Raw genomic sequence first — 21,315 nt, forward strand, 5'->3', positions numbered from 1 at the left:
AAATTAAAAATCAAGCACGTGAAATGTTATTGAACGTGATATCGTTCAAATCAAATTTTAAATAAATTTCCAAAAGCAACCAATAAATAAAGGCACGATCTACATATTCTGTTTCATTCTAAAATTTATAGTGTTTCATTGAAACAAGTTAAATTATAAGTATTTCATTATTATAAAAAAACCATTACTATTACATTATACTCTTAATTTGTCTAGAAATTTATTCTGTTCATTGTCTATTATTAATCAAGAGATTTAAAAGTTTTTGTAATGCTAAAATATCATACAACTTCTTTCTTGGAATTAAATATCATGCATCAGTAATACGTGAAAAATGAAATTTTCACATAATTTATTATAATTGATTGAACCTTCAGTTTATTTTTCACCTATATGCATGTTAAAAAAAATTTAAATTTTATTAATTGTTTAAAGGTTAATTTTTATATTTAAAATAAATTTAATGAAAAAGATACTACTGAACCAAAATTTCAACATAAACCAAAGTTTTTAACATAAACCAAAGTTTCTAACATAAACCAAGTAATACCATACCATATGGTTAGTTACGGTTCGGGTTCGGTTAACTATGGTTCAGTTCAGTTATAGAACTGTTAGATAAAGTGTGGTTCGGTTCATTAACCAAAGAAAATAGTTCGGTTATTTAAGGTACGGTTCAGTTTAGTTCTAGGATTCAGTTCAGTTCTATAGATTTTTTGAACAGCCCTATTCCACTAGACGTGAGAGCCACTAACTAGTAACCACAACATTTGTCCATGAATCAAAACACACAAGAAAATCATGCTTATTACAAAACCAAACAAGACAAATACATATGCCTCTGCTAAAGAACTAAATCCAATGACAGTGTCACCCTTAAACAAGACTTCTAATGCGTGATTGTTGCCTATGTTGTATTGGCAGTGTTTTCCACCACTTCACAAACGTAGAACCCTCCAAAAACACATCCTTACCAACTTCACCTTTCTTATCCCACTCTTCTATCTGTTCCTCCAATGCCGAAACTCTTTCCTTAACATCTTCAAAAGATTTCTTATTGTCATTACAGAGATCCTCCACTTCAGCCCAAAAACAAGATTCAGAATAACCACCTTCTTTCCTCCTCTCACAATGCTCCAACCATCTCTGCGTATACCTGTATCTCTTTGGCCTTCCTCCCTTATCCATATAAGCACGTCCATCACGGTTCCTCGAATGACGATAGTAATTAGCAATGTCCAAAGGCTCGACTAGTCTTCTAAAGTTTGTTCCTCTCATAATCCAATCCATTTTCCCTTCAAATTCATCTGGAAGTTCATAGTTTAGAAGCTTTTCGATTATCTCGTCCCATACTCCTGCTAGATCTAGTCTCTTTACATTTGCTTTGAAATCTTCTGGATCTTCTTGATCCTTGAATCCGTCGTAGTAACCCTTTTTCTGATGCCCCCACATTTCTCTGTACTTTTCCACTTCCTTCATCTTTTCTTCCATAAATACTGTCTTCTCTTCTATGGCTTTTTCGTTGTTTCTTTTTCGCTCCTCTAACGCCGCTGCTGCTTGAATGCATAACCTTGCTCGCGTGCTCTAAATTATTTACAACAAATTCATTATCATACAAATGTTAAGCACATAACAACATAGTATAATAGGTAAGGATAAAAATGTTTACATACCAGGCCAAGATCATTTAAGGCTGTGTTAATGGTTGCAATGTCGCGGCCCGTAGTAGTATTCTCGGACAAAGGAATCTTCTCTAGTTGGTCCAAGTGCACAGCATTCTGGATTCCTAAGTTTTTTGGTAATTCCGCGCCATAAGTGAAGTGTTGTCGCAGGCTTTTAAGAGAAACCTCATCAGTTTCTGCTTCAGAGCTTAACTGAGCAGAGAAAAACAAGACCTGCAGAATTGCATCAGGGTTTTTTATGACAATTTGCTTTGCTTCATTTCCACTTGTAGTGCAGAAAATGTAAGTTCCAAAGGGTCTATAAGGACTCAAAGGAACAAAATTCGTAATAGTTTCGAGTGTTGCTTCTGTTGTTCCCATTAGCTTGCAAGCAGCATGTCTTGTGACAGTTGCAGCATTTGATATCACCTCAAAGTAGAACTCTGAAGTTGAGGAGATTCTTCCGAGAGACGACTCGCTCATGAATGACCTGTTTTTAGGATCTAAGAGCTGTGAAACTGTGTCAAATTTTTGGTCAAAAGAAGACAGAGGAGCAAGGAGGATCCTTGGCACTATGTCATATCTCAGCACAAAATGGAAAAAGTAGTTAGACCATATTTCTCTTCTTGTAGCATGAGAAAATATGTGGTTTCCAACTAATGGAGAACCAAATGTAACACATAGGGGAGGGATACCACCCTGAAAATTTGGGTTTTGGTAGTTTTCTAAGACCCAAAGGGTTGCCAGAATTGCCACTGGTCCACCAGATGAATGCCCTGCAAAAATTATTTGCTTCTGCTTTTTTATTGCCCTATCCACCTGCATATTCATTCAAATATATACTTTTCATAAATAAACAAAATAATATTTATTAAATTTCTAACAAATTCATGTGATCTTTAACAGTGGCACTAAAATAGATTGTGTTGTCTGTTGGGGAGTCCGGGGAGCACGAAAAATGCTAATAGGCTAAATTTAAGAGACTTTGACACGACATATCTACAAATAACCTTAAGGCAGTGAGAGTATGTGTCACCTCCTTTATATGCTCAACATTTTCTCCATTTCTAGTCGAAATGAGACTTAACCACTCACAATTATCCCAACAATCACCCCATAAGTGTGTGTCAGCCTCATCAATAGCCTTGATCCTTACTAGAATTCCACTTCTGCACCCTACCAAACCTAACCATGACTCTGAAACCACTTGAGGAATCCGGGGAGCCCAAAAATATCAATTGGTTAAACGTTCAGGATCCAAGATACTTTGACACCACATATTCATCCAAACCAATCTAACTATACACGGTTTGAATTCACCTATTTTAAAATTAAATATGTTTTTAGTTAGACAAGTTCAACAACTATGATTCCTTCGAATGTGACTCATTCACGAAATTCGACAAATTAACTGCCTAATCAAGTTTCTAAGACAGTCTAATTATGAGTTAGTTTGGTTAATTTCTACCATGTATGGATGCTATAAAAGGAAAGAAAACTGAAAATTGAAGTTTGCATAACTAGATCATAAAGAGTAATATAGAGGTGTGGGTTTTCACATATACAATATACCTCATTTTGAAGATTAGACTTTGCTAAAATCTCTTGGAATCTTTGGAGAAAGAATTGATTAACCAAAGCAGGTTCATTGTTACCAATACTTCTAAGTGAAGGAAATAGAGTAAGATCTATTTTGATTTCACCAAAATTAGTTTTGGAATACCAATCTTTGAAACCACCTGATGCTGGAAAGGTTATTATAACTTCTTTAGGGTTGCTTCTACTGTTCTTTTCAAGAAGGTAAGGTGTCTTACTGTGAGCCTTCAAGGATGCAGAAAATGATTTTTCAATTCTTTCTGGACTCAGTTCCTTGATGTTGATTCCAGTTCCACCACCTCTTAATGCAGCCATGAGTCTGTCTCAGTTCCTTGTTTCTGTGTGGTGTTTGGGAAGTTTGGTTAATGTTTAGGTGCTGTGCTTACAAAGGTGAACACAGATGTTTTTTTTATAAGTTGTTGTTAAGGTTACTGTTTATTGTTTATGAAGACTTTGAGTAGCTTGACTTACAACTTTAACCTGATTGGCCTATTATAACTTTTTCTAAAAATAATAATAATAAAAATAATAAAATGAGGCAAGTGTCTGGTGCTACTGGGAGGTTGAAACCAATGTTGTTTTCACATTTCTGATTGTGCCAGGAAGGAACCATGCAGGGTTTTTCTTGGAATTTTCTACCGGTTTTCCTTGGAATTTCCTATTGCTAATTTAATACTCCATTTAAATAATTATAATTTTTTTATGGGATAAGTAATTATTAATTTGAAGGTATATATCAATTTTAATATCAAAATGTAACACTCTAATTAATATATTTTAAAAATTAATTATAGTGTCATTTAAATTATGATATAGAATACAATAAAATTTTGAATTTTAAATTATAAGTTTTATATTGAACATTAAAAAACATCTTTCTATTCATTCTTTATATATATATATGTGATCATCCCACAACAGAAAATAAAATAAACACATTTCAACTTTAAATGATTTTAGGCATAAAAAATTTAATGTGGCATACAATGTTATTTGGTTTTCGTGTGTGTTTTTGAATCGTGTTCGTGTGTATGGTAAGAGATAAAAAGAAAGTACACAACACACTAACACAGCTAGGATACACTGATAATTTATGTACACCTTCAAGTTTGTAGAGGTTAAAGATTTATAACAAATCTATGATTTAAAGAAGGAACTAAATAGCCATTTTTTGCATGAACCAAAGGGATACAAATGCAAAATTCATCTTCAGAAACCATCTTCTGATTGGCTGGAAAATGTAGAATCTGACCTATTTGACGTAAAATTCAAATCAAAGTTAGAGAATCTCAGTGGCACCATCTTTGATGGAGACAAAGGTGGTGTTATTGATCCAAACTCTACTCCTACATTCTTCTTTTCAACTTTCTTTTTTAGTTCAATGCAAGTTTGACCTACCATGTCAACAAAATCTTTCACAATAACAAACAAATGAAAAGGATTAGGCTTATTGTCTTTAGATGCTCCTGCTAGATAGTACTCATTTGTTTTCTTCACAAGTTCCATTATCCTTGTTTGTTCCTCTTTCACAACCTTAAGTTCCTCCTCACATAACTCTAGGAAACCTTTCATTTCATTGATGAATCCACTTTTCTCAGTGTTTCCACAACATGTTATTATGTGTCGAATTTCGGTAACATGAGAAATGAGAGTTGAACACATGGTTATGAAAGTTTGATAGTGGATGTTAGCTGCTTTTTTCGCTTCGGATAACTCATCACTTAGTTCACCTAACACTGGTAAACCAAGAATTATATATTCTTTTTCACTTTCAAAGATAGCTTGTCTTTTCCCTTCTGAATGAGCTACTTGTTCCACTATGAAGTGAAGCAAACTAGTTTTACCATTTGTGCTTTTTACATCAGAAAGTTTCGTAAGAGCGCTTAGGTTGAAGCCTTGCGCGTTGCCTCTTGAAGTTCCTGCATTCATTCGGTTACCGGTTTTGAGAATGGCTTCAAGGAGTTTCAAAAACAGGCTACTAGTTTTCAGTTCCTTGCAAGCCAAGTCAAGTGTTTGTAAGTGTTCCTTAAGCTGAAGAATTTCGCTATCGTAGTTTGATTTGAAAAGCATTGCTTTTAACCGGATGAATGATGTTGGAACTGCTTTAAGGATGTAGTATAGGAAAGACTCGGCTTCTGCGAGGTTATTCGGGTTACCGCTGAATTGGACAATTTTGGATGCTTCTTCCGGAGAGGGAGCTATTTTAGTGAGTTTTTCGAGTGTCTCAACGCTTAGTTCTTGACCATCAAGTACTGCGTCAAGAATTTCGCGCCGTGAAACTGCTAGTGATCTCAGTACAATTGCAGTGTTTTGAGATTTTCTTGGCTCAAGGATGAATATTTGAGATGGTGTATTGGAACTGGTCTTTGCCAGATTGGAAAGAGACATGTTTCTTTCTTGAGTTTGGTATCTGGTTGAATATCCAAAGAGTGATTCCATGAGTTCATCATCAAACCTGCAAAAAGGTAAAAATAAAATTGAAAATTGTGAAGTTTATTAAATGTCCTTCCTTAGATCTCACACCTAAATATGAGTATGCACACTTTAAGACTCAAAAATCAAACAACATTGAAAAGAAATGAACTATAACGAAAGTTTACGAATTGAATTGAACTGATTTAGTTTATGAATTTCCTATCACGCGTCACAGTTGGGTTCAATTTTTATTTTTTTAGGACAGATCTACTGATACCGTGTTAAATATACTCAAATTTCGTCCTGAAAAGCCGGTTTAAAGAATAAAGATGTTGAAACACACAACTAAGAAACATTGAAAACATGTTACTCATGCAGACTTAAATAAAAGTTGTCAGAATATATAGTGATGAAGGAAGATATGTTACCTAAAAGATCCATCATTGATCTGATCCCACACAGTTGAATGATCAACATCAGCTATAACCTTATCCCAATGTAGAGGCTTAAGCCTGGTTTGTCCACCACCTTTCTCTCTTGAACTCTCTCCTATCACACCCTCTCTCATGTTTGCTTTTCCTTTAGGTGCTGGTGGTGGTTTCATGAATGAAAAGCCACTAGCCTTTGGAAGTGGAGGTGGACCAGGTGGAAGTAGTCCCTTTGGAATTACTTTCTTTGGAGGAGCCGGCGGTGGAGGAGGCGGAGGCACAGGCGGAGAAGAAGGAGGAGATGGTAATGGTTGATTGTAACTCATGTGAATCTTATTCATCTCAAGATTCATTGGTGAGGTTTTTTGTAGTTGAGATTCACATGAAAATGGAATCTCATGATGAGGGTTAGATATTTTAGACCTATGAACCAAAACATCTATAATCTTCTCTTTTTCTACATCATCTTCATAACTAGGATTAAACATACAATTTGGAAAACTAGTTATCATTTGTCTACTTTCTTTATCCATCATATAAATAACATCAACACCATTTTCATCAGCAATTACTCCTTTCACATTACCACCAAATCTTTTTATATCTGCCTCATGAACAAAACTACCTTTACTAGAAACTTTTTGGTATCTAGCAAGAAAAAATTTGTGGTAAAAGTAAAGGAAAATCCCAAAAAGGAATAGCATAGATATGGCTGTAGCAACAACAGCCATTGCTATAGGAGGTGACATTGATATGTGATGGGGTGATATTTCAAATGATTAAAGAAAAGGGTAATGGAGAACAAAAAAATGAAGAATAATATAAAGGTGATGTGAAAAATAACATGATGAATCAAAGTACAAAGTTATTTAGTGTGTAGTATATGTTTTTTTAATTGTTGTGGCAATGGTTGATGACAATTTCAATGAGGTGGTTGTCAATTGGTAAATATTTATTGGACTTTATTGAATGGGAATTCCATATTGATGATGACCAATGAAATCATACAAAGGTTGTGTAGTTTTGGATGGTGAGGTTATATTAAAAACTTGACTTATATTATAAGTTATGTTTTTCAGAAAATAAAATTAAAAGAGGTAATAAAATAAAGCAAATAATCATTGTTTCATAAACATGGGACAACCACGAATAAAAAATGTTTGGATACAAAATAACAAATAATTTATTTTTAAATATAGTATATTATCTACGCACAATTACAGTGATTAATCAGTTAAATTTGAAAAGACTGTCATAAACAATAAAACTTTTTCTTAACAAAAATTAAAATATTCATAATCGTGTTCGAATTCAGAACATCTAATTAAGTTGAAAGAAATCTCTTATCATGTGATACTAGCAAACTAAATTAAAAAAAAGATAAAAATGAAATAATTTTCTTTTAATTTTTATTTATTTGTGTGTCTAAATATTTCTTATTTGTGGTCATGTTTAAGTAAGTATTTTTCCAAAAATAGATGAACCAATGTTCTTACAATTTCAATGACTTAAAGAAAAAGTAACATAGTAAGTGTTCTACTTTGTTGATGGTGGATGTAATGGTTGAACCGTCCGCCTCAATTTTTAATGCAATTGTTTTTTGGGTTGAGTGCTCCAAATGTAATTGTTAAATCACTAATGTTATATGATAAAATATTGATTTTATATTAGATATTTTTTAAGTCCTTATATATATTAATTAAGGTTTAACTATGACAAAAATAAATAGAATTTTTTATTTACTCACAATTTAACTAATGACATTGTATTTTTTATAGCAAAATTTGATGTCAAAAGATCATTTATCTTGTTAATTAGACTAAAAATTGATGTTTATCTTCTATTGTTTCTCAATGGAATTGACTTTTATTTTATAAAAAAAAATACAAAAGGATGATCCTATCAAATATCAATGTTGTTTTTTTGCTGCTACTATCTTTTATATGCCGTCTCTAAGTAACTTTTTGAGGTGACAATGTTGCTCCAGCTGTTGCATTATGGGAAAGGTTGTTGGCTTCTACTGATTTTATTAAATGGATAATAATATATGGTTAACATCAAGAGTAATACTAATATTGAAGAGTTGATAAGTTTTTATATTATATTCTTATTCATAAAAACAACATTTGGCTATTAGTACTGAATTTAAATAGTTTATTTATTACACAACAAATGGGGGTTGGCTGGTTGGTTATAATAACTGAAAATAGTTTGAAAATGAAGATTTTGTTTTCATGTTATTGTCCCATTATCTTTATGGTAGATGCAATATATTAATGTTGTTGTCTTAAAAGGTTCACATAGGATAGGACTGATAAATCATCAATGAAAAGATAACTGAATTTGGACTTGCCGTTTGGCATGATTAAGAAGCATTCTATAATGGTTGTGTGTATTTATAAGTGGTTGGTTGATAATTAATTGTAGAGTAACTAACTTTTGTTCTCTCATCTTGCAAGCTTTATTCTAGCAATTATAATAAGATTGGCATTTTGTATAATCGTAACATGGCATCAATAGACTAAAGAAATGGAAGTGTTTATTATTAGAATTTTAGAATTAAGAAATATAAATGCACACATTTTAAAAATCGATGACATTTATGCCTAAAAACCATATTAATGCATATTTCCTTTTCTTAAACAAAATGAAAAGATATTTATCCAATTATCTACGATTATTAAAAACCAACATAGCTAAAACCTTCACGTGTTTTAGAGAGAAGCCAGAGCCTTTATCTCTAACTTAACGTGTCTCTCCCACTTTCTTTCTTGTGTTGTGGTGTTCTAGAATTTTTCAATCTCATTTCCCTAGTCCTTTACGGTGCATTGACTCTAGTTTTTGTTTGGACTTCCATTCATATGTTGCGGGTGTTTGCTTTTTGGCCTCTGATTTTGGTTTCAAACTAGACCTGATGGTTATCTCTTTTATGGAATAAGTTCTTAATGAGAGACAAAAATTGGAGCAATGGACGAATATCCCTCTCACTGAGGAAGAGGAAGAAGGTGTAACTTCCAATGTTGAAAATGAACTCGATGATGAGGTTTTTAACATAATATTTGTAGGGAACCCTTTCAATGCTTGAGCTTTCAAAAACTCAATGATTCAAGCATGGTGGTTAAAGAATTTCGTAGAAGCTCAAGATCTGGGTCCTTCATATTGGGTTTTTTGGATAACGGTGTATGATTTACCACTGAAATTAAGGTCAAAATCTATGGATAAACAACTAGGAGGAATAGCTGGTGTATAAGAAGAAACCGATCCAAAGGAGACAAGAAAAATGAAGGAATTCCTAAGAATCAAAGTGAAGGTTGATCTTCGTAAGCCTCTAAAGCACAACATTATAGTAAGATATCAAGATATGCGTTTAATGGTGTTCTTCAAGTATGAAAGACCTCCAACCTTCTATTTTGTATGTGGAAGAATAGAACATCAGCTCAAGGACTAAGAAGAACTAGAGGAAATTGGAGTGAAAGGCTATGAGAAGATTGAGGGGCAAGACACGTCCTTTGGGCCTTGGTTGAGAGCATCTCCCTTGCCAAGGATTTATGTTGAAATCAAGAAGGAACAAAGCTTTGGAAGCTGGAGTAGGAACCTTTTTGAATCCTCTAATCAAAGTAGAGGGAGTAAACCTGGTAAAGAAGGGAAAGCAGATAGAGATGCTAAAAAAGTCTAGAGAAATGGGTGACCGGATGAAGGAAAAAGGAAGAGCCAAAATAGTGGAAAGTGAGGATAATAGAGAAGTTAAAAGAGTGTCTGGATCTCTAGGTGCAATAATGATCTAAAAATAATTGATAAAGGAGCAAAAGAGAAGGGAGAGAAAGGAAATAAAGGAACCTCCATTGTGGAAGAGGCAAAACAAGGGCAAGAAGAAGATATAATTGTGTGCAAAGAAAATGGAGATAAAGGTGGGTAAGAGGAGATTGGTAGAGGTGACAATATCAACCCGATCACCAATGGACGTGTTGATGTGTGAGAAGAAGAGGATACAAGATACGGTGATAGTAGAAAACAATTTCTAAAAGATACTAGAGGTGGTGTCAGATGACCAACATCACCTAAAACAATGAAAATCGTTAGTTGGAATTGTATGGATTGGGGAATCCCCGAACAATTTGAGCCTTGTCAAGGCTCATACATTTGGAAAATTCCATGGTGGTGTTTTTGATAGAGACAAACCTAAAGGTGATAGAAGTGGAGAAAATTTGGCAAAAGTGTGACTTTAACTCCTGTTTGGGTGTAGACTGCAGTGTCTAGGGCAAGGAGATAACATTAGACCTTACTCTCCTATGGAAGGACTCCTTGAAGGTCCATATCTCTTCGTACTCACACAACCATGTATGAGGTATTTTGATGATAAGGATAGTGAAGGAAATGTCTTCTTTTTTGGCATTTATGGGTATCATAAGGAACACAAAAAAGGTGAACTTGGCAGCTCGTTAGGAATTTGGATCAGATGAATGGCATGTGGCATTGCTTTGGAGATTTCAATGATACGGGGAGTACAATAGAAAAGGTAGGAGGTTATCCGGAGAAGGTCATCCAACTCATAGGAAACTATCACGCAAAAATTCAAGGGGTTAAGGTCCTTGGACACTGTGTTTGAAAATTACCAAAGTTGCAATACAAAAAATGGGATAAAAAGATTCAAAGGTATGATCAATGATTTGAATTTATGGGGTCCTTGAAGGAGGAGTTATAAACAATGAAGGAGATTAATAAGCAACATGACGAGTTGTTAAAAATATAAGAGAATGTGTGGAGGCAAAGGAGTAGAGCGGTGTGGCTTAAGGAGGGTGACAAAAACACTAGGTTCTTCTATGGGAAAGCAAGCCAAAGAAGGAAAACAAAGTTTATCACAAATTTAATATATGAAAAAGGTGTACGAAGGAGGAAGGATGATGATATTGACAGAGTCTTAGTATCATACTTTAGTGATATTTTTTCCTCTTCAGGAATGGTAGGTGCTGAAATAATTTATGAGGTGGTGAAGGATAAGCTAACTGGTGGAAATATCAAATGGTGTTCATAGAATTTTGACAAACTATAAGTTAAGGAAGCAATTTATCAAATGCACCCACTGAAGGCACCTGAACCTGATGGAATTTCAACTTTATTTTATAATAAATACTTGCATATTGTTGGGAATGATGTGAAAAGTATGGTTTTGAAGATCCTCAACAATGCGAAAAGCCTATATGATATAAACAGAACCTTCATTTTAGTGATTCCAAAAGGTAAACGCCCAAAGACCCAAAAAGAGTTTAGACCAATTAGTTTGTGCAATGTTATAATGAAGATAGTGACCAAAACAATTGCTAATCGGTTGAAACCTATCCTTCTAGATATGATTGATGAGGAACAAATTGTTTTGTTTAAAGATAGACTAGTTATGGATAATCAGTTGAAACCTCGTAGTCATATTCACATGCACACCATTAAAACATGATGACTCATAATCATATTCATAATGTTAGACATATGACATGTAAAAAGCACAATATAATCATATTACCTTACAATCCAATGGTTTGTTTTTTGTGACTCCTTTGACATCCTCTTTTTGATATTTCGTAAAGTTGTACCTTCATATTTGGAAATCTTCTACATGTTTGACTCTCATCTCTATATAAGATACACTCTAATTTCTTCAAGCATAGTGACAATTGACTTGGCTTTTGCAGCTACAAATACATAGTTGAATGCCTCTAACATATTATTCACCAATGTGTCACATCCTGTACTAGTCCTAAACCTTGATTTGCTCCAGAACCTTGGTGGAATTTTGATAAGATGTTTGATTGCCTCCTCATAAACACCCTTGATATCAAACATGATTTCCCCAATCCTAGACATGACTTGAAGTTGTAGCCTTCCACATCAATTCCTTCAGTTTAAGAATTGGGAACTTCTTTCTGAAGTTGATGTATAAATGTCTGCAAACACATTCAAGGGACTAAAATGAAACTTGTCACAAATAACGAGACTACAATGTAATGGACTATAATGGAAACAGTTTAAGTAATATCTTACACAAAACCCTTGGTCAACATTTGGAGATAGTTAACCTTTTGTTGATCACTTACGAAGGAGTGAGTTTTGCATATTCTGACTCCTCCCAAATCAGTTGTCAATAATATCACTCAACTTCAATTTTGGATTCTCTCTAACATTGCTTTGAATCTTTTGCCTAACCATTTGGAATTAAGGAACATAATCTTATAATATTTACTACACATATGCTTGCCCACTACTGTCCTCAATTACCAAGTCTCTTTACCTTTTATATTTATACAGTATGCCTTCCATGGATAACCTGACTTGCATTTTACTCTTATCCTCTTTTTATCATTTTTAGTAAATTTCAGGTTCCTTCCTGAATGTATAGCATAAGTTCTTATTTCCTCTTTAAATTCATCATTGGTTGCAAAATAAGTACCTATTTCCTATTTTTAGTCTTCCATTTGTTTTGGAAGCTTGAAGGTTACAAGCTCATCATTTTCACTATCATAGTCATGAGCTAATTCATCATTATCATACTCCTCAATGTCACTTAATCCTTTCAAAATTTCATTTAAGACCTCATCTTCATTCATAACATTGTCCTTACCCTTCCCATTGCCTTTAACCTTGCCTTCAACCTTGCCTTCAACCTTGCCTTCAACCTTACCTTTTCCTTTCCCCTTACCTTTGACCTTACCTTTGCCCTTGCCTTTAGCCTTGCCTTTTCCCTTTGTATTCAATTCATCATCATCAACTACTATCTCTCCATCAATTCCTATATCATTTTCTGAGTATTCAAAATTGACATTCAAAGCACTATCTTTATTATCCTCTACTTCCACATCTCCTTGGTTACAGTTAACTCCCTCATGTTCTTCTTGGTTACAATTTATTCCTTCATTGTTCCCCTATACTTCCACATCTCCTTGGTTACAGTTAACTACCTCCTCTTCTTCCTAGTTACAGTTTGGTCCTTCAATGTTCCCCTCTACTTCAACATCTCCTTGGTTACAGTTTTTCTCTTCTTTACCCACATTCTCTTCAATATTACAGTTGGTCCCCACATTCTCCCCAATTTTACAATTTGTCTCTTCTGCACCCACATTTTCCTCAATGTTAAAATTGGTCCCCACATTCTCCCCAATGTCACCATTGGTCCCCACATTCTTCTCAATGCACTACAAGAAAATTAGGGTTTTACGACATAAAAATTGGGACAGTTACTTGATAACCGTCGTAATTGACATATAGAGACCGTGATTACGACGGTTAACACCAATCGGCTGTTGTCTCCTCTTCCACCACATTTTCAAACATACTTGGGACCCCATCTAATTCAGCTCCTTCACCCACAATCCCATCTACATTATTATCTAATTTAGGTCTTTCACCCACAACATCTTCACCCGCAGCCCCATCTAGATTATTACCTAATTCAGGTCCTTCTAGTGAAAGTATATGTTTATTAATAATATCATGTTTTAAAGAGGATGCGTATCATATAAATGATATATCTCAGTCATCATTGCAATTGTGTTCATCCTCTTAGTCCCCTTATCATTTTCCAATAGAACTATATCATTAACCTCCATATAATCGTACTACCAAATCTTATTTACAGTAGGGTAACATATCTCTTTTAACTTGCTCAAAATTTCAAAATAACTCCAATAATGAGGATCAACATCCCAAATTGATAACCCTTTATAACCTAACTTGGTAAAATTAGCAAACTCTCTAGAAAACTCACCAGAATGATGAACAATACATTGAAACCTCTTCTACATGACATATTCAACCTATATCCGATAGCAGAAGTACTAAGGAAGTTGGCTAAAGAATTTTTTTTTTTACATTTTTAGTAAATTAAGGTTGAGTATTTGTACCTTAGGGTTTCTTCTTCAAACGTTTGATAATTGCAGTTCGTCTTCAATGGAAGTTGTGAATATTGTCATTTTCATCTTCAATGGAGGTTGTGTTGTGAATCTTTTCGCTTCCGTGCTCAATGAAGCTTGAGCTACATATTTGAACTCTTACAATGAACTTTTCTTTGGGACCAAACTGATGCAAACAAATGTTCTCTCACAATGACCTTTGCCCTAATACCTTTCAACGTCTTTTCTTTATTATTTCTAAGATTTAAATCAATATAAAATAAAGAAATTCCAGGTCAGCTTTAAAACGTCCAACAAGACAATATTTAACGTTTTTTCTTGAAAAACTAACAGAAGGGACCAAAATATGTAACAGAATGTTAGTTAATGGACCATTATGTAATATTTTTTAGTTAAGGGACCAAATCAAAATATTGAGTAAAGTTAAGGGACCAAAAGAGGTATTAAGCGTAATTTATATTAGTTATTTATCTTATGTGTCTTAATTGATTAGTGGTCAAATTAAGTAATAAATCGAATTAGAGTTTTAAGTATATAATTGATTATATATTTGATTTACTTATATGTGTTCAATATAAGTAGATGTATGACCCATTTTATAATAATGGAAACTTTATTTGGTCATCACACTATATTAAAATTATGTTCTCCGATATATCAGACATGTTGCATATTTCTTCTTCTCTCAATTGAAGAGACTTAAGACATAAGGAATTCAAGTTCACGAAGAACTTCAAGTCAATGAGTGTTTGTCATCTATCTCTCATTCTTTCAGTGTGTTTTAGAATTATTGTCGTCACTGCCTAAAAACTTTTTGCAATTAATTCCTACATTGCACTCACTCATCTATAAATTTTCTTTTCAATATCAATATGATAAGTTATTTATTAAGTTCTCCTCACCAAAAACATGTGAATGTTAACTTGTGATACAAATTTTGAAATGCATTGTAGGTGCTTTAAGAAAATGTATCATTTATGAAAATAAATGACACACTCAAATAAGTTATTTGGAGAGTGATTAACATGTTCAAATTTAATAATTTAAAAGAGTAGGAAAAAAAATTTAGTTGCAAGATGCAAACTTGAGACAAAATATAAGGTCGTAACATTAGTAGTGTTTGAGTTTATTTTGTTAAATCAATTACTCAATAATCTTCAAATGTGATCATCAAATCCAATTTTTCATGAGACCCCAATGTAAGAGAAAAAGATGAAATCATGTGATATTGTCCCAATTTTTATCAAGTCTAATACAATAATCAATGCATTTCTTAGCAAACCCTGAGTTGAGTTAAGTAGCAAAAATCAATATTGATAGGTTGGACTCACTATTAAAGTTTGGAATCTTAAATCTTATAGGTATTTTTATAGTTGTCTATGTGAATTTCTAATGTGTGAGTTTCTAATGTTTATTATCACTTCGTCCATGTATCCACATAAAAAGCATATTTAATTTATATATATTATAATTCTCTAGCATATTCTTAGGATATTCCATGAACAATCCATAAATCCATATACTTTCTTGTAAGATAGGATCAAATTTGACCCCTTTGGACCTACTTGGATCCTCATCAGTCAAGCTCAATTGTTAAAATCTTTGGACCTACTTGGATCCTCATCAGTCAAGCCCTCTAGCACAGCTTAGGCAAACATTCCTTTTAGATTGGAAGGGTAGTTTACTTAGGATGATCAATGGCAACATCCATAATTCATATGCACAAAAACAAAATAAAAATAAATACTCTAAATAGGGGTTCAAAACTTTAGTATCATTTTGAATGTTACTGAAAATAATTAATCAGATCAAGAGTAAACAAAAAACTAGACCCTGCAAAATGGCTGATTTGGTTAATTTCTAATAATAAACTTTTTCTTTACAAAAGCAAGTGATTCCTGATATAATCTTCATCAGTCCTAATCCTATACTCACTGTCAGCAATCATTTTAGTATAAAACGCAAATTACACCGCGATATGAACAATATTGTTCAGCAAAAAAGGAGACATAAAGAACACTTCTTAATGAACCAATGGTTATAGTCTAGATTTCTTGGACGATATTTCAGACGGTGACACTGATGATAGATCACATGATGAACATGAGGACGATAGAGATGAAATGGAATCATCTGACCGGCTTCTTTTTTGAGATCTTTTTCCTTCCACTTTCTTACCTTCACCTCTCAGGATGAAATCTGTTAACCGTTTCACATCGGACAACTTGACAGGTTTCAATAGAAACTCTTCGGCTCCTTCCTCCAAACAACTGTTAATGAACAAAAATCAACAATTAATAAAAGTTGTTGATGAAATGCATAATTGTGAGACAATTATAATATTGACAATAATGTTGTCATGCCAACAGGGTGCTAGTTAGAAAATGAATTTTTCTTTTTTCATGCTTCAATTATTGTTAAGACACAATTGCAAGACAAAAGCAACATGTTCTGGCACACTCCATGTGTTGTCTAACATGATGATATTATTGACAAGGATGATTCTGTCCATTAATAGAAAGATTTTGCAAGATTGTTGCTAGCCACAAATTTTAGGGAAAGGATTTGGGCCATGTGATGGTTAGAAAAGTGAAAGGATTAGTTATTCTTAACTTTAAGTTGAAGATTGTTTAATGACTAATTGTTTGATTAACAAAGATCTGCCAGACTAGACCTAATTAGCTGTTGAGATCTCCTAAGATCTTGTAACATAATTAGTGATTACATTTTAGGATTAGGTGGTTGAGAGCATATAATGCAAATCTTCAAAAGAAGGTTGGCAGAACCAGCCTCGATTTCCAAAAATGGTGAGATTTCAAGTCTACGCGTTTTTCGTAAAAGCAAAATTATGTATGGATTAATCCAACACAAGAATAGGTACCACCTAACAAGATTCAAACCTAAGCCTTTGAAAGAAGCACACTCTCAGAAGTCAGAACCCAAGTCTTCCCCAAGAGGCCAACCCCGCCAGAGGACAATGGATTTCTAGTCTTAACAAGGTTCAAGCCCAAAAATATTACATGTTTTCAAAGAAAAACCAGGATGAAAATCAAAGGAACTACATAGTCTAATCTAATCAACAAACATGAAACAATATGTGATATCAAAACAATAGATGAAGCTCAAGAGCCTAGCTTAAAAAACAATACTAATTCAAAAGAGTGTTTTAATCTGATCAAAGATCTTACCTATCGATTCGGGTCAAGATGTTCTCAGAGGACATAACCACCACTGGAATCTCTCTAAAAACAGATGATTCCTGCTGAAATTAACAGAAAAATAAGTAAAGATTAACAACAACAGAAAGGGTAATAAACATAATCTCTAAAACTCAAAAAACAAAACACAAACCTTAATCTTCTTGAGAAGTTCATATCCTGTCATCCCAGGCATGGAATAATCAGTCATTATCATATTAACCTTCACACCCTGTAACCATATTCATCAAAAACAACCCCATAAACACCTCAAACAAACAAAAAAAACAAGAAATTTCTAAACCAAAAAATCAAAACTTTACTCACATCAAAACCAATTGAACTCGTATCACCATCCAACCCTAGATACTGTAGAGCTCTAGTTCCGCTCTCAACAACAGTCACTGCAACAAAAAATCCAATCAATAAATACCAGTTCAGAAAAACAGATGAAAAGCACAAAAGGGTTATGAAATACCTTTGCAAGAAGTGAATTTGAGCAACCTTTCAATAACCTTACGATCCACAAAACTATCATCAACAGCAAGAACGTGAAAGTCACCAACAACTTCCGGTAAACAGTCTCTGAGAACATCGCCGGAGATAGCCATGATAAAGATGATGAGATGAGAGACTCAAGAGAGAATAATGGTTGGTTTGAACAAGTGGTTAAAAATGGGAAAGTATATATAAAAGAGAGAGAGATACGGAGGATCGAAATCTGAGTGATTTTGTATGTTTAAAAAAGCAAAAAATCGAGCACAGAGGATTATCCCACCTGCAATTGTCGCTTCTAATGTCACTGTTTATATTAATAACGTTAACAGTGTTGATTGTGAGACAAGACCAAAAACGTATCTTATGTGGGGTCCACTTTCAGATTGAGAAATCCAGTTTTGACTTTCATACAGTTTGTAAAAATCTTGTGTCCTTCCAGAATGGCTTTTTGTTTAAGCCGCTGGCTTGTTGAGAACACCGTTTGGCTTTTCGATTCTTTGCAATATAGTATTAATTGAATCTGTGTTTTAAAATTTTGATTTTGGTTGTAATGTCAACCGTTGTGAAATTTAAAATCAAATCGGTTCATATTTTTTTTAGGGTCATGTTAACGAGTGCCCCAGGGGCACTCTTTAAGCATTCTAAATAAAGAAAATATTCTTTCAAAAGTTCACCATTTCAATTTTCGATACATTAATTACGCATATTTCCAAGAAAAACTTACTTTTTAAAGCTATTAAAGAGTGCCCCTGGGGCACTTGTTAGCATTTCCCTTTTTTTTAATATTGTTTCCGTTTCTTTTTAATTGATTTTTTTAGTTGTTTACATTACACCGATCAAAAGAAAATATAAACTTTATTCGTTTTGATTTTTTTCTTAGATTGAAAAATAAGCTGCTTTATACGTTGAAAAATTGTATCTTCAAAATATATAATTTACCTATTAAAATATATTTTGGTTCTTTGTATCTATCATTTGAGCAATTTAAAGATTAAGAAAGTGTGATAAGTAAAAGAGAGAATAACAATTTTATCATATTAACCTTATTAACTATTGATCTATTTTAATGATGATAAATGCTAAGTAAGAGAATAGTAAATTGAGAGTGATATAGATAGTATTAATTGAACCAATCGTTAGTTGGTTCAGTGGTGATTGACGTTGAACTTGGTAGGGAGGACCACGGTTCGATCTCCCGCAACTACGATCGGGAGGGTCCATACTTGATAGTATTAATTGAAGGGTAATATTGAAAGAATAAAATGAAAATTGCATTGGAAACCAAAATTGACACTTATTTTCGGATAAATAATTTGTTAAAATGCGACATTTATTTTAGGATAAATGGAGTAGTATTTTCTACACTCTACTTTTTATTCGTCTTCTCTAAATGTGATTTAAAAGTAGTCACTGATTTTCTACACGACGTCTAATTATGGTTTAATTGGCTGATTTTAATTTTGGAAAATAAAAATTTGAACCAAACAGATATGGAGTAGACAATTTGTTTGATTGCTTGAGAGTTCGTACGATGTTTACGAATAATAATTTTCTATTGATGATTTAGTCAATGATTAACGTTTATTGAGAGGTTTTAGGGTTTAGAAAATGTGCATCTTGACTTTTATTGAGAGGATTTGGCTGACCTCTGTGAAGAGAACTAGCAAAGTCTCTATAAATACTTTGAACCTCAAGTTAGTATATGTCGTGAGGTCTTTGCGGTTAAAAAGTGTGTGTCTTAAAAGGTGATAATATTAGTTTTATTAGTTTTATATAGTTTTATATTTTGCAAATCATTAATGAAAAAATCACAATTTATCGCTAAAACACAATAAAACATATGTATTAACTTTTTAACTATATATTCATTAGGTAAAGGAAAAACGAACTAGGAAAACACCATAATCAGTCAAAAAGCACTAAAGCTTGCTGAGCCAAGAACATGGCCTCGTTATGCGAGCAAAGGCGGTCAACGAGCTAGGTAGGATCATAGATCATTGACAAACTAAACGTCTGACTTTATGAGGATTCAAAGGTTTTTGCTTTGTAAGTATGCACTTAGTCGGCACGAGACTCGCTTTATTTCTTTAAGAATTTAAAAGATAAAGCTTTTGTTATAAGTTTATGGATATCAAATCACTTTATGAATAAATTTAGTTTAAACTAACATTTAAAGATTAGTCATTGATAAGTGACAAAAATACGTAAAATACGTAAACACTTATAAATATATTTTGCAAATCATTAATGAAAAAAATCACAATTTATCGCTAAAACACAATAAAACATATGTATTAACTTTTAACTATATATTCATTAGGTAAAGGAAAAAGGAACTAGGAAAACACCATAATCAGTCAAAAAGCACTAAAGCTCGGTGAGCCAAGAACATGGCCTCGTTATGCGAGCAAAGACGGTCAAAGAAGACTTCAGAAATTAGAGCCAAGTAAATTCAAGGTTAAGCAACAAAAATTGACTAGCACGGCATCAACCTCGCTAAGTGAGGTATGGAGGTTCATGACTTCAAGGATAAGTAACTTCATGGCCAATAAAAGGTTTGCTCGCTAAGCAAGCTTGGCGATGCTCTAAGTGAGGATAGGCGGCAAAGACAACTTGTGGGATGAGCTAGCATATCTTAGGGGTAAATAAAGTAGGTGCGCTAAGCGATCTAAGCGATCTATGAACCTCACTTAGCGAGAATTGCATGTTAGTATCCTATAAATAAGGGTCCAGTCAGTTCAGTTAGAGATAACTTATGTAAAGGTTTTCTTGGCAAGAGTGAGAGAAGTCCACTGTATACCAAAAATATAACAGAATATGAGATAATTTATATTTTGTTTGGGTTAGATTTAGTCCTCCTAATACCCATGTATCGATTAGGGTCATGGTGTTCTATTTCATTCTTCTTAAGCTTTAATTTTGATGAACTCTTCGTTCGTAATGCTTGTTTTGGATTAGCTACCTAAAACATGTTTTCATTGTGTGACTTGATATTTGAAAGGTAATGGTCATTACTAGATCCAAAGTTTTCATTTATTGAATATGCTAAACTATGGAAATATATTTAAGTCCAGTATTTCTATGAACTATCAAAACTTAATGCTATCATATTGATTAATAGGTTGATAGATAATATATTAGGTAATACAATTGATCTCACGTTGTTAACTCAGACATGAGCTACGAAGAGAGTGACGGGTGATAATATTAATATCTTATTAGAATTGCTTATTGTTGATCACGATCATACATGACGATATGTCAATGAAATCTAACTTCAACAAGTTTTCTCAAGTGTTAAACACCAAAGGTCATTTTACTTTCTGTTATTTTACTTTCTTTACTCACAAACAATCAACATTTGATAAACCATTTTTAAAATCATAGAAAATATTGAATGGTTTTTGAAACACTATTAGTCTATATGAAGACGATAAAAACATACTTATTTTTCTCACAACAGTGATGCTAAAAATATTGTAATTGGAATTAGAAATAAATAATGAATAAACAAAAAGCAGTTTGCATTTATCTTCCAGGTTTGTAGTATTTTATTTGGCCTTGGCTTGTGTAATGGGAGGTTCATAATTGATATGACACGAAGGCCTTGGTTTCCTCATGC

The 21,315-nt window shown here is 33.2% G+C and overlaps 3 protein-coding genes across 4 annotated transcripts; all 3 read right to left on the minus strand.

Annotated features, from left to right (window-relative positions):
- Positions 1-703: 703 nt before the first annotated feature.
- On the minus strand, positions 704-3,697 carry LOC131661737 (protein EDS1L-like). Its single transcript, XM_058931347.1, has 3 exons — positions 3,234-3,697; positions 1,674-2,480; positions 704-1,584 (listed from the first exon to the last, which is right to left on the minus strand). The coding sequence occupies exons 1-3, from the start codon at positions 3,570-3,572 to the stop codon at positions 877-879; spliced, it is 1,854 nt and encodes a 617-aa protein (XP_058787330.1). The 5' UTR covers positions 3,573-3,697; the 3' UTR covers positions 704-876.
- Positions 3,698-4,400: 703 nt separating this feature from the next.
- On the minus strand, positions 4,401-7,077 carry LOC131661736 (formin-like protein 4). The gene is made up of 2 exons (XM_058931346.1): positions 6,101-7,077; positions 4,401-5,712 (listed from the first exon to the last, which is right to left on the minus strand). The coding sequence occupies exons 1-2, from the start codon at positions 6,847-6,849 to the stop codon at positions 4,467-4,469; spliced, it is 1,995 nt and encodes a 664-aa protein (XP_058787329.1). The 5' UTR covers positions 6,850-7,077; the 3' UTR covers positions 4,401-4,466.
- Positions 7,078-15,813: 8,736 nt separating this feature from the next.
- Positions 15,814-18,055, minus strand: LOC131661738 (two-component response regulator ARR5-like). 2 transcript variants are annotated; one of them, XM_058931348.1, is made up of 5 exons: positions 17,674-18,055; positions 17,523-17,599; positions 17,350-17,427; positions 17,187-17,260; positions 15,814-16,268 (listed from the first exon to the last, which is right to left on the minus strand). In XM_058931348.1, exons 1-5 carry the CDS (start codon positions 17,804-17,806, stop codon positions 16,037-16,039), a joined length of 594 nt encoding a protein of 197 aa, XP_058787331.1. In that variant the 5' UTR covers positions 17,807-18,055; the 3' UTR covers positions 15,814-16,036. The 2 variants fall into 2 exon arrangements, with proteins under 2 accessions (XP_058787331.1, XP_058787332.1); XM_058931349.1 differs by having other exon boundaries at positions 17,187-17,257; positions 17,674-18,037.
- Positions 18,056-21,315: the final 3,260 nt, after the last annotated feature.

The sequence above is a fragment of the Vicia villosa genome, linkage group LG3 (genome assembly GCF_029867415.1).
Source record: "Vicia villosa cultivar HV-30 ecotype Madison, WI linkage group LG3, Vvil1.0, whole genome shotgun sequence".
NCBI lineage: Eukaryota > Viridiplantae > Streptophyta > Magnoliopsida > Fabales > Fabaceae > Vicia > Vicia villosa.

Coding starts and splice junctions, on each gene's coding strand:
- LOC131661737 (XM_058931347.1), bottom strand. CDS start 3,572: ATGGCTGCATTAAGAGGTGGTGGAACTGGAATCAACATCAAGGAACTG. Junction 2,481..3,233: donor AGTCTAATCTTCAAAATGAG/GTATATTGTATA, acceptor ATGAATATGCAG/GTGGATAGGGCAATAAAAAA. Junction 1,585..1,673: donor CCTTAAATGATCTTGGCCTG/GTATGTAAACAT, acceptor TAAATAATTTAG/AGCACGCGAGCAAGGTTATG.
- LOC131661736 (XM_058931346.1), bottom strand. CDS start 6,849: ATGTCACCTCCTATAGCAATGGCTGTTGTTGCTACAGCCATATCTATG. Junction 5,713..6,100: donor ATCAATGATGGATCTTTTAG/GTAACATATCTT, acceptor ACCTTTTTGCAG/GTTTGATGATGAACTCATGG.
- LOC131661738 (XM_058931348.1), bottom strand. CDS start 17,806: ATGGCTATCTCCGGCGATGTTCTCAGAGACTGTTTACCGGAAGTTGTT. Junction 17,600..17,673: donor CAAATTCACTTCTTGCAAAG/GTATTTCATAAC, acceptor TTTTTGTTGCAG/TGACTGTTGTTGAGAGCGGA. Junction 16,269..17,186: donor ATCTTGACCCGAATCGATAG/GTAAGATCTTTG, acceptor GTTCATTAACAG/TTGTTTGGAGGAAGGAGCCG.